We start from the raw sequence: 19,677 nt of genomic DNA on the forward strand, positions 1-19,677 counted from the left end.
TTGCATTCTATTTTTGATTTTTTTTTTAAATAAAAGCAACTTTAGCATTTAAACATTTTTCAGAAGGAAAGAAAAATTAAAAATTAAGCATTTTAATATTTAAAAAGGGACTCGGCCAAAGACCATCATCCCAATCCAGTGATCTCCTCAGAAGCTGGAGAGATGTGACATGTTGTAGGCTTCTTTTGTCAACATCTACCCCTTCATTTCACAGAGGAATAATGTTCTTGAACATCAGCAGGTGGAAAAGAAGGGGATTTCTTCCATGTTTGAAGAAAATCCTTCCATCTGCAATTTATTCTTTATGCTGATCTCTGGATCGGGATGTGAAGCCATACACCTCTCTTCATTCTTACTGACTGAGCACCATAATTCTTCCAAACATACTAATTATCTGTTTGACTTGACCAAATTTTGCCATATTTCCGTATCAGGAATTTCTACAACATTTCTTAAAAAGCACAATCAAGCGGTTGCGATTATAAATCTCTGATGTGTTATAAAACTTCCTGATTGCTAAATTCAAAATCTTAGCATTACATGAGTGATTATTAAAATCCACAAATTCCCACGTATGTAGGTCAGTCTGAATACAAGACATGAAGAGGCTGGCAGGGTCCCTTTAGTCTGTTTGTTTGTTGTTTTTTTTAAACCGTCGACTACATTCTGTATTTTAGCACATAATCTGGATATCACCTACACATGAGCTGTCATAAGCATCACAAAATTTTGTCAATGAAAAGCAATAACAAAACAAGCGTCATCTTATCAAGTCAGAAAAGCAAAGCATATTTTTTTTTTCAAAATGTAATGCCCCCACATCTGTTTTGTTCAACACACATCATGAATTGTCACATCAACATGACCTCAGTTTACAAATACCAGCATTTGACATACATGTCTAGAGAGCTATCCCACACAGACAGTTCAAAACATTTTCATCTAGCAGAGGTAAATATTGTGCCAGGAAGCATTTCATTAAAGCGTTGGGGAAAATTCAGGAAGCATTAAAAACAAAACAAGCAAACTTTCATAATAAGAATCAAATTCATGGGCAAAGCCGTGTTCTCCAGGCTGGAACTTTTTACATCAAAAGATGGATGTTAGGCACGGGTGACTAGATAAAGAAGGCAAAACAGCCATAGCCATGTGCATGGATTATGCAAAGAAACTGCCCCAATCACAATAGGATTAGTGTTGTGCTTGATAAAGACAGAATGTGGTTTTGGTTCAATGTCCTTGCTACGTTCAATGTAATGGAAATATGATGTAAAGGACTGGTGGAGCAAACATTCCATTCAATTGTCACCCATGCTATCCCTGGACCAGTTATGCATGTCCACTGAGCATCATTTGTTCATGTGAAACAACTGGAAGACTCTAGAACCATAGCTAAAGCTTGGTAAGAAAATTGCCAGAAATTAATTAGAGCCATAGCTTGTAAATAAATGATTTTATTGTTCATCTTCACGTGTGAAAGACATCACTACAGAAACCATTACTTTCAAAGTTACAAAATTATTTAAAACAAGGTTTTGAAAACTTGTTCTAATAAGGTGCTTAAACCTCTTTTAACAAGGACAAAATTAAACATGAGAAAGAACCTTAATGAAAATTAGTCAATCTAAGCAGATATTGTTCAAAAGTAAACACAAGGCTGGATCCTAACAACACAATTAAGTGACTACTGTATCTGTGACATGTAACCTGAGGGTTTAGGTTTAAGATATTGTAAACCAGAAGGCGGGAAGAGAAATTAACAACCAGAGGAGACAATCTGAATTTCTTTTCATTATGTCTTTTTAACCATCAATGTTTAGCTGCAGGCAGACTGGCATTATGAAGCCACTGATTCCTTAAAAAAAATTATTTATGCCTTAGAAAACAAATTTTCAACCCAGATTTTGGGTCCTCCCAGAATAAACCATGATTTGGGCTCTACACACACCGGTATTAACCAAATGTATTTTCTTTATAACCATCATTTGAAAACCCACTTAAATTATGGTTACAACTTCAGGTTTAAAAAAAGAACTAGAGTTTTGTCTAAGCATGTATAACTTAAAAGACCTATAACTGATACTTGGATGGAGCCATGCCATGGTTGGCTAAAAGCTAAAAAAAAAAATGTTATATTTTTCTGACTTCTCATTAATCAACTATTATTTCTTTCATTCAGGCAACAAATTTCTTTCCATTTCAAATTCCAATTTTTTCTGTACCAATTTTCTTTGGTTATATGTTTCCTATCATTTTCTATCATTTCCAATCCGTATTTTATAAGATGTTAAATCTCTAGTGTTAAGAACAGTCTACAAGTTAGAACCACGTTTAATTTTAAAAATAATTTTTTTACATTATGTGGCTTACAAACAAGATCTGCAAAACTCATATTTCAACATTGGTGTGACTTCCTGGGAACCACTCCAATGTACTGAGGGTAGCAAACTATCCTCTTAGTAGACTCAACTTATCTAGCCTTGTTCTTAGAAGTCATAGTTATGCATTAAATGCAAGGCAGAGAAAATCCAATGGAGCAGAAAAATGAAAGAGAATGCAGGCATCTCTGCTTTAGATGTGAACTAAAACAAAATCCCCAAGAGGTTTTTAATGTGTTTCCTTTTTTTTTAATATTTATTTAAAAATCTAGAGGTTAACCCAAGGAGGAGAAGGTGGAGGAGGAGGGTTAGTAATATGGCTCATTGAACAGTTCCATAAACACATATACGTTCACAACCACCAATTCTTACAACAGAAAGGAAACTTCTCTATGAAGAAGTTCTGGTAGATGTCAAAACCCCTGTGTGAAAGCACAACTTCAATTTGCATCAAGGGTCTTTTAAGTCACTTGTTGGCACTATTTCAACTATAGTGTAACAGTATTTGGGAAAAGACATCCAGTTTTTTGTTTTGATTCTCGGAATGTTTTGCTAATGAAAATTAAAAATAAAATCCCAATGGTGCTTTTTTCAAAAGGCAATTGGACTTTTTGCTTTTTGTTGAAAACGTTTCGTTTCTCATCCGAGAAGCAGCTTCTGTTCTTCATGAACTGAAGATGCTTCTTGGATGAGAAGAGAAACGTTTTCAAGAAGAAAAAAAAACCCAAGATAGTCTGGTCGCCTTTGGGAAAAAAAGCGCCTTTGGGACAACCATGACCTGGATGACTGAGAATCTCCATAGACCAGGGCTGTCAAACTCCGGGCCCAAGGGCCGGATGCATCATGTGCTGGCCATGCCCGGTTTAGCGAACGGGGAAAAAAGTCCCGATACATCACGTGACACCACCATGACAACGTGAGTTTGACACCCCTGCCATAGACGGTTAAAAAGAAAGGTAACCATAAATTAAGACATCCAACTCTCTGACCTAAAAGGCAAACGGCAGAAGTCCAATCCAGACAGAATCTCAAACTGGCTTCTGGAGTTAGGCACCCTTAGGAGCAACAGATTTACTTTCATGACCTTCATTTATGCAGAGGTATATTATATACATACACAGCATTCTTTAGTGCCCCTCTCGGATTCTGCCTAGCAAGACAATATTCACATCACAGATCTGGTATTTCCCATAGTACGTTCCAGAATGGCCCTCGGAAAAGAATCAACTCTACAATTTCATACCTGCTCCAAGACTGGAGCTGCTTCTTTGTGGTCTTCTTTCTTTTCAGCACCATCAGCCCAGACAGCTTTGGATGCCAACAATCCTACAAGAAAAAAAAAAGAGCAGAAAAATAGGACTCTTTTGAAATAACCGCCATGACGTTTGGTCAAGGATGATGATCCTACAGGTAGATCCAAGTACTTATTCTCAGTACAGGTGGTTCCCCCACTTACCACCATTCGTTGAGTGACTTATGACCTTTATTCACACTTATGACCGTTGCAGCATCCCCCTAGTCACATGATCAAAATTCATACACTTGGCAACTGGCATGTACTTATGATGGGTTTTGGTATTTTTTTTCCTCTTTTGTTTTAATGGAATGCCATGTTTTTACTTTGTTTGCTGCCAAGAGTTTCTAGGATAGGTGGGCAACCATGTAAGTTAGAATAACAACCACAGCAACAAATCTGTCAGATGAGTTGGGCTGAGAATGAGTGGCTCAGAGCCATCCAGCTGGTTTTTCACGCCTAAGTGGGGGACTAGAACTCATGCTCTCCTGATTTCAAGGTTATAGAGATTTAACCACTAAAGATTTAACCTCGGTAAGAGCCGAGGTGGCGCAGTGGTTAGGGTGCAGTACTGCAGCTACTTCAGTTGACTGCTAGTTCAGCAGATCAGCGGATCAAATCTCACCGGGTCAAGGTTGACTCAGCCTTCCATCCTTCCGAGGTGGGTAAAATGAAGACCCAGATTGTTGGGGGCAATATGCTATTTAGTATACTGTCTTTGGTGTAAGCCGCCCAGAGTCCTCGTAGAGTGGGCGGCATAGAAATATGAATAATAAAATAAATAAATAAAATAAATAAATAAATAAACCAAACTGGCTCTTGTTGGTTTTATGATGGAAATAGTTACATTGTTTGTATTTCTTCTTAAGTAGAGAGTTAACAAGCTTTGAGATTCTGTAACCCAGTTTTATTTTTCCTTGCAAATTGCCTGACTAGGTGGCTCAGTGGCTAAGACACTGAGCTTGTCAATCAGAAAGGTCGGCAGTTCGAATCCCTAGTACAGGTCTCCTGCGTGAGCAGGGGGTTAGACTAAACAACCTCTAAGATCCCTTCCAACTCTGTTACTGTAACTGTAACTGCTATTAGTCAGAAGTTACGTTATTCAGAGCAGAATAACAGAGTCGGAAGGGACCTTGGAGGTCTTCTAGTCCAGGATTGTTAATGGCCCATGGGCCGGCTCCGGCTCCCCCCCCCCGAGCTTTGTTTTCGGCTGCGACGGCCTCCTGCAACCCTCTGCCAGCAAAAACAGAGCTGGGGCAACCACAGGTGCTCCTGACACGAGTGACGTCAACCTGGCCACATCCCATGCTCCCCCCAAGGTCAAACACAACCCTAATGCGTCCCTCAATGAAATTGATTTTGACACCCCTTTTCTAGTCCAACCCCCTGCTCAGGCAGGAGATCCTATACCATTTCAGACAAAGCGTTGTCCAATCTCTTCTTAAAAACTTCCAATGTTGGAGCATCCACAACTTTTGGAGGCAAGTTGTTCCACTGATAAATTGTTCTAACTGTCAGGAAATTTCTCTTTATTTCTAGACTGCTTCCCTCCTTGATAAGTTTCCATCCATTGCTTCTTATCTTGCCTTCAGGTGCTTTGGAGAAGACTAGCCTAGACATTCTTAGTTCCATGCAACTGTTCAGATGAGAGCCAGATTAAACAACCATCACAGCTGATCTGAAATGAGAACTTACCAGTGATCTTGTTAAGACGAGCCCTCTTTGCTTGAAATGAGTTGCCTAGATTGTTTTTCCTCTTGTGTGCTAATGCGTTCTCCGCCTGTACAAAGGCAATCTTTGGGACATCCACCAGAGGAAATCCTACATAAAAGAAGAAGAAATGATAAACACCGTTTGAAAAGTTCCTCTGGGTAAATACTTACAATATAGTTACCTCCATATACTATTATGAGATAACATTAGAAATCGTAATTAAATCTCTGGAGATAATTTTTTTATTAGGGTTGGGCAAAAGATACTGTTCTAAGGACAGTAAATTCTAGAGAGCTCTGGAATGTTCTGTCTTTCTCCTCAGAGCAATTCTGACTCAGCTCTTCCAAGGACTATCTGCAATTTCTGGATGGTGGTCTGTGAGTGCATGAAGACTGAAGAGCATGAGCAGTGCGCCACAATAATCCAACTTTCCAGTGCACGGCAAAGCCAGGGCTCTCTCTTCTAAGTAGGGAACCACCTGGTTTAACAGCCAAAGCTGACAGAAAGTTCCATTTTGATCCAGATGTTCTGTGACTGTTCAATGTCAACCTGGGGACCCTACAGAACTGCTAAGTTGCCAATTTATTCCTTAAACATGGGTTTAAGGAGCGTACAAAAACTGCACATCTCCCAAAGCGAGGACATGACATGGGTACGTTCTAAAACGATCTGCATGAAGTCAGTGGAAGCCATGAAATCCCGAACTGCACCTTATTAGAATGACCTCAGCAAGAACAACAAATTTCCCAGGAGTAAAGCACTGGGGACACCCCTCCCCAAACTATCTCATATCAGTCATAGGCTCTGCAGAGCCTCTATCTTCATCTAAGTCTTCTGAAGAGGTTGTTGTTGTTGTTGCTGCTGCTGTTAGTCGCGAAGTCTTGTCCAACCCATTTGGACCCCATGGACAATGTTCCTCCAGGCCTTCCTGTCCTCTACCATCCTCTGGAGTCCATTTAAGATCACGCCGACTGTGTCAGTGACTCCATCCAGCCACCTCGTTCTCTGTCGTCCCCTTCTTTTTTTGCCCTCAATCGTTCCCAGCATGAGGCTCTTCTCCAGTGAGTCCTTCCTTCTCATTAGGTGGCCAAAGTAGTTGAGTTTCATCTTCAGGATCTGGCCTTCTAAAGAGCAGTCAGGGTTGATCTCCTCTAGGACTGACCGGTTGGATCGTCTTGCAGTCCAAGGGACTCTCCAGCACCAAAGGCCTCAATTCTTTGGCGCTCAGCCTTCCTTATGGTCCAACTTTCACAGCCATACATTGCAACTGGGAAAACCATCGCCTTGACTCTACGCACTTTTGTTGGCAGGGTGATGTCTCTGCTTTTTAGTATGCTATCTAGATTTGCCATAGCTTTCCTCCCCAGGAGCAAGCGTCTTTTAATTTTTTGGCTGCAGTCCCCATCTGCAGTAATCTTGGAGCCCAGGAAAATAAAATCTGTCACTATTGTCACTCAGATACACAGCTTAATAAGAGGCTTGGGCAGGGAGATGGTCTCTTAAGCTACACAACACATACTCTCTAATTTTTAATCGATCTTGCCTCTTTTGAAATTTTAACTATTTATACTCTTTTTATCTTTTATGGTACACCACCCAGAGTCTTTCTGTGAGGTAAGATGGGCAGTTTTAAAAATTTGATAAATAAATTATACAAAAGCCTTACAACAATCACAAGAGCAGCAATGGCAACAGTATAGTATATCTCAAACTGATAGCTCCTGGGACAAATGCAGCAACATTTCCTTTGTTATCCTTGCCACAGTAACCTTAATTAATGCTCCCCTCCCTGCTCTTTCATAAGACAAGCAGGAGATAAAAATATGAATACAAGAAGCCCACCCAAATTCTTATCTTTGTTCCTACTCATGTATTAGAGAGAGAGTAGTAGTGTTTCACAAAGACAGAATTAAAATCTCCTGATCACATCATGGCTGGGACTTCATATAGATTCATCCAAGCATTTCTCAAAAGCCCAGTTAATATGAAGTGGTATCAGGCAAAACAGATGGTTTTTTGTGCTTGCAACCTGCTGTTAAACAACTACAAGAAGCATAGAAGCAACCGCCATTATAGGATCACAGACTAATGTCAATGGGTTATTAAAACAAGCAGTCCTCGACTTACAACCACTCATTTAGTGGCTTTGAAGTAACAACGGCACTGAAAAAAAAGTGATTTATGACCATTTTCACCCTTATGACCATTGCAGCAGGCCCATGGTCATGTGATTCAAATTTGGACGCTTGGCAACTGGCATATATTGGTAAGAGTTGACCAATCCTGGGTGTGTATGTTATGTGATCATCATTTGTAACTGTCCCAGATGGCTTCTGACAAGTAAAGTCAATGGGAGAAGCCATTGATTTTCTTACCAACTGAATGATTCAATTAACAAGGCAAGAAAGGATGTAAAATGGGGCAAAACTCATTTAAGTGTCTTGCTGAGCAACATAAATTTGGGGCTCAGTTGTGGTCGTAAGTGAAGGACTACCTGTAATTGATATGCCCACCCAGAGTTGCTTCAACAGTGAGATGGGCAGCTGTGTGGACGACTCCTCAGATTCTTCCTCGGAGGTCGGCTCAAGAGAAGGTGAGCTCATTCCTGTCATGTCGGAAAAGCTGGCCGAAAGATTTACAAGGGGCTTCAGCTGGGGACAGTTTGTAGGGGTGGATGGTCAGTGAAGAGGAGGAGGAGCTGCCTTCCATGGGGGATCCGAGAGCACGCAGGCAGAGAAAAGTCAAAAGCAACAGAGATCAGAAGCAAAAGATTACTTGGGCCCCACCCATCTTGATAGGCTGCACCGGAAAGCTATTTGTCACAGCAGGCAGAAGGAGGCATTGCTGGGAACAACGTGTTTGGTTTCTGGCTGGGTCTGTCTGTTTCTCATGCTTCCTGCTGGACTTTGAACTTCTCTTGCCAAGTGAGCTCTTGTGGGTATATTTCAGTTTGGCCTGGTGGATTAAATTTGTTTGCTGGACTTATTGGTTGGAGCAACTTTCCATTGTTTTATGGATTATTGGCCATTGCCTTGTGGACTCTCCTTGGCCTGCTTGTGGCTGGATTTATTTGGGACAGTTCTGGGTGAAGGGAATTGCTGGGGAACATTAATAAACTCTCTAAACCACACTGACGTGTGTGTGAGTGAGTGGGGCAGCACAGCAGCATATGCCGTATTTTTCGGAGTATAAGACACACTTTTTTCCCCTCCTAAGAGAGGCTGAAAATGTGGGTGCATCTTATACTCCAAACCCCGTACGGTGCCCAAAATGCCTACCCAGAACAGCTGCTGCCTTCTCTTACCCCTTCCGCGCTTTGACTGCTTTAGTCACTGGACCTCACTCCGAGGATCAGCTGTGCTTTTGAAGCTGTTTTTCAGCCCCAACATGAGCAAAGTGATCTTCCATGCTTTGCCTGCTTTTCTAATTGCTGCTTCCTCTGACGATCAGCTGTGCTTTAGAAGATGTTTTTTAGCCCCAACTAGCCCCAACCTCAAAATCAGCGAGCGAGCTAATGTGCTGGAACTAGCCAGATGAATACCTGGTAGGCAGAATTTTTTTCCCCTATTTTCCTCCCCAAAAACTAAGGTATGTCTTATACTCTGGTGCTTCTTATACTCCGAAAAATACGGGTAAATGTAATCAACAAACAAACGAATCAATACATATTTTAAAGGGAAAAGCATAGTTTTTCCCTTATAAATAAATTATAGTTTATATACCAAATGTCTCGCTGGATGTGGGCTGCTCTTCTTTCTTCTGGACTTTCTGGACAATTGCTGAGGTTGAGGTCTCTTCCTTCTTTGAAGGTACTTTAAACCACTTTCTCTCCTCTTTGTCTTTATTACTGTTCGCGCTTGTCCGTGGCTTAACTCCTGCTTTGTTTTTCGCGGCTGCCACTGCGGCGGCTTTGACCAAAGCTATCCAATCCTTTGAAAAGGGGAGAAAACAAAAGGAAACAATCACCTCAAATTAAAATCCAGGTGTGAAGAAAACTGTTAAAAAGAAAGGTATCATAAAGGGGAAATTGTTCATGCTGAAGAATATCTCTCTTGAATTTCTATTGTTTCTTGTAAATTGATACTTAAATGTATATGGCACAAAAAAAGAAAGAAACAAGGATTTTGATGACAGGTTAGTTAATCCTGAGTGGCCAAGCTTTCATTCTAGGAATTAAATGCTGTTAAAAAGTCTAGAATGTTCTATGTCTCATTTGGGCCATGCTAGTTGTCATGTTTTAGACTAAACAGCTCTTGCTGACTTGTTTAGATTTGCCAAATTGACTTCTAGAAAACCACCGAGAGACAGTGCGATCTACAGAGAAAACAGAACACTGCAGTTTTCTGGAACTTTCCATATATATGATAGCTTTCCAAACCCCCATTTATTTCTCTTAACAGATTAAGGTTTGGCAGTGAAAATGTGAGCAATAGCATCAAGAGCCTAGAAGTTACTGTATAAAACTGTCCAGAAAACCTCCCATGTCAGATTTGACTATCTGTGTATCAATCTCAATGGCCTTGTTTTGAATCAGGCCGCATCTAGGTTGAATAAATAAATAAAATTATCTATTTAACCAGCCCTTTACTGTCTTGGGCAGAAATCTTTCCCATTTTTTGAAATGGAAATTGTGCCAACTCTTTGATTCCAAATATTAACGAATATTTTGCTTGCCAAAGTTAACCTTCATGCCAGGAAAAAAATAAATAAAATCCTATTAAGGCAACTGTATCATCCGTACACCACTAGTATACCCATTACTAATTTAGCCCAGATTCTTTGGATGTCTTTTAAAGGAAAATGGCCAGAACAAGTAGTTAGCTATTTTCCATTATCTTCTAAACTTTTATACCCCAAGAAGACTTTGAATTGTCTTAACTGCTTTACAATAGCTACAGAAATCTCAGAATATCTATTGTAATTAAAAATCAAATCAGAATTACCCTAATATGCATCAGGCTAGGCTGTGCCTCAGGTTCTGCTGTTTCTACGTCATTTAAGGACGAACATAATTACATCGCAGGTGGCTAAATTCTGCACAGCAACTCTGGGGATTCATCGGAAACACATGTCTAATTCACCATAGCTATTTTATACAACAAATGTGGCAAACCCTTTGCACTGCTTATTCCTTTCCCTTTTAGTATTAAACTGACTACGGGCCACACAGTTTATGGATTATAACTTTAGTATAGTTAGACCATGTATAACTGACAGACTGGATTTTATCATAGATTTTAGCTGTTATTTATTATTTTGTACCATAATTTGTAATTGTATATTTACTGAGTGTTTGCATTTGTTCTGGCCTCTGGTCTCTCTCTAGGATTGTAATAAATTGAATTGGGACACCATTCTGACAAAGATATACTTTCTTTAAGGTGATGGAGACAAGTTGTGTTTTTTACCTGTGAATTCTAATGTATCTTTTAGGACGTTGTTTCTGAAATGCTACATAGATAACACCTGCTGGGTGGCTGTGCCTGGCTAGGTGGCTCAGTGGCTAAGACGCTGAGCTTGTCGATCAGAAAGGTTGGCAGTTCGGTGGTTCAAATCCCTAGTATAGGTCTCTTGCTTGAGCAGGGGGTTGGACTAGATGACCTCCAAGGTCCCTTCCAACTCTGTTACTGTTACTGTGCATAAATGTACGCACAACACATAGCTGTCACTCTGACATATATTGGTACATTCTAGGATAAGTCACAAAGTGAACAATAATAATTAGGGACCACGGAAATTCACAGAGATCAACATTGTGGATTTGTCAGATGAACATTTGGTCAGATGTTCTTAAGAATGCATATTTTACAAAGCATTTTTTTTTAAAAAAAAAATTCTATTAATTCTGATCAACGATTACTGTTCAAGTCAGCCTAGTAGGGGATTTTTCTCATTTGAGTATGCTTTCTGAAGTGTTTTTCCTGGTTTGTCCAAATTGTTCAAACAATTCATTAGAGTGGGATGAAATGGTAAACGAAGAGAAAGGCCACGTTTGCAGACGACATGAAATTGAGTGGGACCACTAAGAAGGCAAAAAACAAACTTTGCGATGATCTCGATGGGCTAGAAAAAGGGGTTGGGATGTAATGAAATGTAATCAAGGACAAATGAAGAGCTCTACATAGAGGAGGAAAATATGAATCAAATGCACAATTAGAAGGTGGCGGGCGCCAGGCTGATGATAACTTTTTGCGGAAAATATTTTGAAAATGTAATTAATCACTAGATGAATAGGAATCCCTATGATCTGGATGCAAAAAATTCATCAGTAATATATTACAGTTTCCAACTCATGTAACACAATCACTACCATATTCAAATATTTGGTCCAATTCTGGACATTTTAAGAAAAAGGATTTAGAGAATCTAGAAGAATGATGCCAGAGCAGGGATCTAAGTCTCACACAGAGAGACTCAGAAAATTAAGCATTCTCAGACTTGTTCAAAAATGACAGAAGCGAATATGGCAGCAGAACCGGAACAGGGAACAGAAGATCAAGACCTGTTCTCTATCATAGTAGAATATATAGCACAGAATTACGGTATTGGACAAAACAAAATTAGGTTCTAGTTGGATGTTAGGAAAACTTTCTGTGACAGTGGAATCGATTACCAAAAGAAGTAAGTTGATAGTGGAATCAGTTATAAAGAGGGGAATGACTTCTCTTTCATTAGAGTGGTGTGGTGGCTTAGAGGTGGAGCTCTCGCCTCACAATCTGGAGGCTGTTTGATCCTAGGTAGAGGCAGATATTTCTCTCTCTGGGCACAAGAAGAATATATCTGCGGAACAAAGCTCTGCATTGGCGACAGGAAAGGCATCCGGTCATTAAAACACTCTGCTACTAGTAACAAGTAGTAATTCAGAAAATAATGAATTGTGCGGAATCAGATCAACTTACTATGTTATTCAAAGGACGGGGGGGACACAGATTACTATTTATCTTGGAGTCAATGGTATAATTGGACTTCAAATCGAGCTATAAATAGAGATATTGGATAAGCATGTCAATTGGTATATGTAATGGACTTTTGTACATTATGCTATATATGTAATGGGACAAGTTTATTTCCTTCTCGTGTTGTGATGTAGACCGCTATAGATTTAATGTCTGTTGGATGTATAAGATAAAATAAAATTAAAAAAAAAAACACTCTGCTAGCTCCATTCAGTTGCCCAGACTCCACCGGTCAAGGGATTATGGAGTCGTTAAATGATGATGATGGATGATTTCTCTTTCATTGGATGTTTTCAGATACAGGCAGGGGAGGCATCTGTCATGGATGCTTTATTCAGAATTTCTATACCGAGCAAGTTATTGGATTCACTGGCTTAATTGAAAATTTCCAATTATACGATTCTATCATATGTACATTAAAAGCCACACACATGTAAAGATATGACTGCAGGTCTACGTTTGCACTCAAAGTCTGACAAATCTGTAGGCATGAATGAAGAAAATGCATTTTGTCTTCTGTGGTAAAAGCAATGTCAGGCCCAATACAGAAGATGGTTTCCAGGCCTGACAAACAATCTTACACAAAGGTACAGAGGGAAGGAAACTTTTTAATTTCTTCTAAGTTAATATGCAAAGTTGTGCCTTCCTAGAAGAAATATTCATCAAACTTGGATGGTTGGTCTACTGAATTTCATCTTCTACTTTCTACTATTATCCCACCTATTTTAATCATACCTGTAAGGACAGCATCTTCTGTGTGTATATAAAACTGCAGATTTACATCCAACAAACTACATGTATTATAGGTTAATTCTCTATTGTTAATGTTAGACTCTGTTAAATATTCTAAGTTATTTTTCACTTTGGAGAACTGATGTCTCAGACGTCAAACGAGCCAACAGTTATAACTGTCTGAATTATTGCCCAAACCCTCAACATATCTACAACATTTGTTTTCACTGGATAGAATTTATTAGAGCCATACCTCACAATTTTACAGCTTTAAACATGAGGAAACAAAACTAAAATATCATACCACCACCTCTTAAGTTCCTAGCTCCACCGATGACTTCTTTAGCAGCAACTACAGGTACTCCTCGACTTACAACTGTCCGTTTAGTGACCATTCAAAGTTACAACAGCTCTGAGAAAAGTAACTTATGACCATTTTTTTCACAGTTGTGATTACCCATGGTCATGTGATCAAAAGTCAGAGGTTTGGCAACTGATTCGGTGGGGCAGTGGTTAGAGTACTGTACTGCAGGCCACTTCTGCTGACTATCGGCTGCCTGCAATTTGGCAGTTCAAATCCCACCAGGCTCAAGGTTGACTCAGCCTTCCATCCTTCCGAGGTGGGTAAAATGTGGACCCAGATTGTTGGGGGCAATAGGCTGACTCTATAAAACCGCTTAGAGAGGGCTATAAAAGCACTATAAAGCGGTATATAAGTCTAAAGTGCTATTCATATTTTTGATGGTTGCAGTGTCCCAGGGTCACATGATCAACTTATGTGACCTTCTGACAAGCAAAGTCAGTGGGGAAGCCAGATTCGCTTAGCAAACTGCGTTACTAACTTAACAACTGCAGCGATTCACTTAACAACCGCGGCAAGAAATGTCGTAAAATGGAGCAAAAGCTCACTCAACAGCTGTCTCGCTTAGTGACAAGAAATTTTGGGGCTCAATTGTGGGCGTAAGTCAAGGACTACCCGTATAAACTGCTCATGTTCAGACGAGACCGTTGTCCACTCTACGGACAGCCCACCTGAAGCATTATTCACTCTGACGGGCTGATGCTCTCACCTTCCACGGCTCTACCACAGTTCTGCCCCTCTCTCTCAGAGCTCTTCCACCTATTGTCACACCTCTTCAGCTGGTCTTGGCCACATCAGATTTTCGTGGGTTTTTCTCCTCAGCTTCCGCTTCCTGTGTGCCAAGAACCCTCCCTCTCCTTCCAACAATCCCACAAAACTCACTTCACGTGGCTCGTTATCCGTCACTAATCTCAGCTCCGGTGCTATCTGTTGCCTCTCGCGCGCCTAATCGTATCGAAGATAAAACACAAACATGGAAACAAAAAGACAAGTTATCACCACATGCCTCTCAGTTGGATGACGCCATTCCACCAGCCTTCCGCAATTTCTTGCCCTCCCAAACGCAACCGTTTTAGGGAACAATCACCTGAGAGCTGCAAAACTATTGCGGCCAAAATCACGTTGGTACCATCTCGTCTCTGCTTACAGTCAAGATTTAGTCAGCCAAGTTTAATAAATAAAGACTACCTCAAGGCTAGAAAGCAGACACATATAAAACAACTGCTCGTCACTACAAAATATGGAACCTGCTATAACGTCTAAGATAAAGGAGATAAGTATTGGTATCTTATTTTTTACGCTGATTTGTGCGTAATCTGTATTCATTACACAACACTATAAACTGCCTGATATCTCAGGAGCTCAAATAAGAATATCTACAGATATTTTTTTTTTTAAAAAAAACCTACATTAAATAAGCATGCGTAGTAAAGATTAAACAATCCCATGTGCACACGCACACACATACACTAAGTATGTTTCGAAAATAAATTTCTATACCACTCACCATATTCTGCAGGATACAAATGTATCTAGTAGTGGCAAAAGTATATTTGACAGTTAATTAGCATATTCCATCTAAATGAAAAAAAATATATTTCTTCTGAAAAATCTAACTCAACATTATGTTCAAGCTAAAATTCAGAGATAAAAGCAACAAGTAGTTTCTTTGCAGCATTAACAGTTGCTAAATGACAAACTTTGTAGTCTTATTTCTATAATTTTGCAAATATTAAATATTTTGTTATTTTAGAGAGCCTATAAAATGTCCCATATATCCTTTTCAAGTATATGAATAAGCATTTTTACATTCATATTTCACTCTACAGGAAGTCCTCGACCTGTGACCACAATTGAGTCCAAAATTTCCATTGCTAAGCGAGACAGTTAAGTGAATTTTGTCCCATTTTACGACCTTTCTTGCCACAGTTGTTAAGCGAATCACTGCAGTTGTTAAGTTAGCAAAATGGTTGTTAAGTGAATCTGGCTTTCCCATTGACTTTGCTTGCCAGAAGGTCGCAAAAGGTGATCACATGACCCCGGGACACTGCAACCGTCATAAATATGAGTCGGATGCATTTGAATTTTGATCATGTGACTATGGGGATGCTGCAACTGTCGGTCACTAGCGTAAAAAAATAGTCATAAGTCACTTTTTACAGTGCCGCTGTAATTTTGAATGGTCACTAAATGAACTATTGTAATGCAAGGACTGCCTGTATTATATTGTAGAATAGAAAGTCTTATGTGGGATTTTTCAGGTTAAGCGGCCCATTTAATAAATAAATAAATAAATAAATAAATAACTTTATTGTCATTGTACGTGTATACACAGTATACCCATACAACGAAATTCACTTAATATCCAAAGACCAGATCAACACACATAACAGTCCCCAAACACACTCCCACCCACCACAAATTCCCTGCCCCTAAACCACCCAAACATCCACACAACAGACCAAGTAATGCTGTCCAACAGCTCACTGATGGTGGCCCTTTAGTTCATTGTTGAGTGCAATTCTAGCTCTGGGATAAAAACTATTCAGAAAACGTGTTTCTAGATACTGTTCTAGATACTGTTTCCTGAATCACTATGGTTTTTCCGTACATTATAATGCATTATACATTTTTTCCCTTATATTGCATTATACATGGTGAGTGGTGAGGTGGCCTAGAGGTGGAGCTCTCGCCTTACAATCAGGAGGCTGTGAGTTCGATCCTAGGTAGAGGCAGATATTTCTCTCTCTGGGCACGCTGAGAATATATCTGCTGAACAAAAACTCCGCATTGGTGACAGGAAGGGCATCCGGCCATTAAAACACTCTGCTAGCTCCATTCAGTTGCCCAGACTCCACCCCGCAAGGGATGATGGGGTCGTTAAAATATTATGATGATGATTACATTACACATTGTATCAACCTTTTTTTTAATTTGTTTATCAAGTGCGAGTAACCCTTTTTTCACTTTCTTTCCCAGCCGACAACTCAGGCAAGCATGCCATCCTGGTTCATCCTCAATCATCAAAAAAAAAAAAAAAGGACTTCACTATCTTACAACTAAGCAACTCATTTCATATTTTAAACGGTGACGTGCTTGGAAGATTGCAAAACTGTGTTATTGATAACTGAATTATCATCAAGAGAATAGTTTATCTGAGCTTCTAAGCCATTTTTAGAATTGTAAATTCATGCCCTCTGGGCTAACAGAGGATCTTCTCTGAGAACCTCTGGCCAAAATGATGGCTACTAAGGGAGTAAAAATAACTATAATATTCCTCTTAGGGAAGCAATCTTCTTTTATTTCACATCTTAATGGGTTTGAATTTATTTCAAAAAGTTACTTTTAGATCAGCTTTATTTTGACTATTTTTTGTTGTTGCTGCTCTTCCTTTTATACATCTAACCAGGCTAAGAGTTTACCAGTAGTCCTCAACTTACAACAGTTCGTTTAGTGACTGATCACAGTTACAACGGCACTGAAAAAAGTGACTTATGACTTATGAAAAGTGACTTTTCACACCTAAGACCATTGCCGCACCCCCCATGGTCATGTGATCAAAAGTCAGACTTTGGACTCGGCAAAGGGACTCATATTTATGACTGTTGCAGTGTCTGGAGGGGGGAATCATGTTGTGACCTTCTGGCCCACAAAGTCAACGGGAAAGCCGGATTCACTTAACAACCGTGTTACTAACTTAATAACTGCAGTGATTCAACCTAAGCACCGTGGCCAAGAAAGGTTGTAAGATGGGGCAAAACTCACTTAATAAATGTCTCACTTTACAACAGAGCTGAAGCAAATGTGTCTTCGAGGAAAAAACCAAGGAAGTCCAGTTGCCTTTTGAAAAAGCACCTTTGGGACAACCATGACCTGGATGACGGAGGATCTCCACAGACACTTTACAACAGAAATGTCGGGCTCACTTGTGGTCGTAAGTCGAGGACTACCTGTATTTCCAGCTGGACAGTATATCAGTGAAGTCCATTGAATGTTCTCCTGTTATCTCCAAACCAGCAACAGATTTTAAAAGGTCCTCAAGCAATGAAGTCATAAGCCTGGGACGCTGTTTCTTTGACCCCTGACCTGGTCAGTGGCAGCAGCCCCAAAGGTTCCCTCCTTGTGCATCTTTCCTTAAGCAGGCAGCCATGGTTCTTTTGGATCCGTGATTTGTGACCACCGTTTTAGACTTCTTTAGGACTTGTTTCCCTGAATCCAAGGCATTTATTATCATCCGCTGGGCATGGATTGAAGAAGGAACGTTGTGCGCCCAGAGAAACCCAAATGCACAGAGCACCGATAGAACTCTTCAGTTCATGAATTTTATCCCGGGAATTCATCCAAAGAACCTAAATAAACTTTACAATATTCTGAAAATCATAGTATCTTGCTAAAAATAAATTTAAAGATTTGGAGGTGGCTTCTCAAACAGGAGTAGTTGAACAATATTGTGAGAAACCAAGAAAAATTCTAATAATTATGAACTGGAGACAAATCCCTTGCATGTCCAATCACACTTGGCTAATAAAGAAAATTCTACCTCTACTTCTACTTCTACTATCTAATATCTAATTCTATCCCATTCCATCCCATCCCCTACTCTATTGTACTCTACACTGTGAATATTTTTCAGGGCAAATAGCTGTACCTTATCTCTCGGCAGAGTTTAAAATAATGTTGTGGAAATTAGAGTTCATTTCAGCACTCATATAACACCATGCCATAAATCTTAAGAACACAATAAAATCTGCAAAGAAATACAACTGGAAGTAACGTGTTTCCCCGAAAATAAGCCGTCCCCTGAAAATAAGCCCTCCCCGAAAATATTTAATTGCATGTGCAGCCGGTCCCCATCATTTGGTTAGGGTTAGGGAGACAAGAGCTGGAAATCAGGTAAGACAGCAAGAGGAGCCCCATCTTGCTCCACGCGCCCCAAAATAATAAGACCTCCCTGAAAATAAGGCCAAGCGCTTATTTCAGGGTTCAAAAAAATATAAGACAGGGTCTTATTTTTTGGGGAAACATGGTACCAAGCCTTCAGGTGTTTTCTTTTAAAAAGCATGTGCTAAACCTACCAACTCTAAAAGACTCCTGGAGATTTCTTCTCTGCTACATGCAAAGGCTTATCATGGAGCACAGGGATCCCCAACCCCCGGATGGTGGACCAGCACTGGTCCGTGGCATGTCAGAAACCAGGCCCCGCAAACAAGCAAAGCCCCATCCGCAGGATGCAGGCAGCACGCAAAACCACGCCCCCACCGGTCCGCAGAAAAACTTCCCTCCACGGAACCGGTCCCTGGTGTCCAAAAGGTTGGGAGCTGCTGATATAGCAGGAGGACATTTCTCTCTCTGTTTTTTATAGAAGACATGAGTACATTTGAAAAATCAGGAGCCACAAGTAACCTACAAAACCTACGAAGAAGTTTCTCAGAAACTTTTCTAAGAAAATTAGTATCATACATCATGTAAATCAACAATAGCAAGTTTTCCATTTAAAAACGTTATCTGCCGTGTTTCCCCGAAAAGAAGACCCTGTCTTATATTTTTTTTGAACCCTGAAATAAGCGCTTGGCCTTATTGCCATGCGCTCAAAAGCCCGGTTGGGCTTATTATCAGGGGATGTCTTATTTTGGGGGAAACAGGATATGTAGTCCTCGGCTTACGACCTTGATGGAGCTTGGCCATCACGGTTGTGAAGTTGTGATGGTAGCAAACTGGGTCGCCCAAGTGGCTGACCCGATTTTACGACCGTTTTTATGGCGGTTCTAAATTGAACACTGCAGTGGTTAACCAATGGTTTGCTATGAATCAGGTGTGCTGAAAACCAGAAGTAGATGCTGGTTTTTCAACAAAACTGCCATGTGACAGTGGGACATTCGCCAAGGGCCTGTCATGAGGTCATGTGACACCACAGGGGATGGGGTCAATACTTTGGAACCAGGCTTTACACTCATAGGGAGATACATAACTTCAACAGGTTGTTAAGCGACCAGTCATAAGTCAAGAACTTATTAAACTCTTAAGACTTCCCATCCCCTTGAACGTAGTTAAGCACGGTCTTGAAAATAAGGAACTACTATTGCTAACATCAGCTACACTACAGGCAGTCCTTGACTTATAACAGTTTGCCTAGTGACCGTTAAAAGTTACAATGGCACTGAAGAAAACAACTTACGAGAAGTTTTCAGACTTACGACCGTTGCAGCATTCCCCATGGTCATGTGATCAAAATTCTGATGCTTG

General features: G+C 40.1%; 1 protein-coding gene across 4 annotated transcripts in view; it reads right to left on the reverse strand.

Annotated features, from left to right (window-relative positions):
- Nucleotides 1-19,677, reverse strand: part of PHF20L1 (PHD finger protein 20 like 1) — a 63,912-nt gene that overhangs the window by 25,968 nt on the left and 18,267 nt on the right. For 3 of the 4 annotated variants that reach the window (XM_070940327.1, XM_070940325.1, XM_070940326.1), the window contains 4 exons: nt 14,317-14,379; nt 9,108-9,315; nt 5,368-5,493; nt 3,622-3,704 (listed from right to left, as the gene is read on the reverse strand). In XM_070940327.1, coding sequence (XP_070796428.1) covers nt 3,622-3,704; nt 5,368-5,493; nt 9,108-9,315; nt 14,317-14,379 — 480 coding nt within the window. The remainder of the gene's footprint in view (nt 1-3,621; nt 3,705-5,367; nt 5,494-9,107; nt 9,316-14,316; nt 14,380-19,677) is intronic. The other variant, XM_070940323.1, reaches the window with a different exon arrangement.

Source organism: Pituophis catenifer, unplaced genomic scaffold (genome assembly GCF_029215685.1).
Source record: "Pituophis catenifer annectens isolate HBS135680 unplaced genomic scaffold, rPitCat1.0.hap2 SCAF_3, whole genome shotgun sequence".
NCBI classification, from domain to species: Eukaryota; Metazoa; Chordata; class Lepidosauria; order Squamata; family Colubridae; genus Pituophis; species Pituophis catenifer.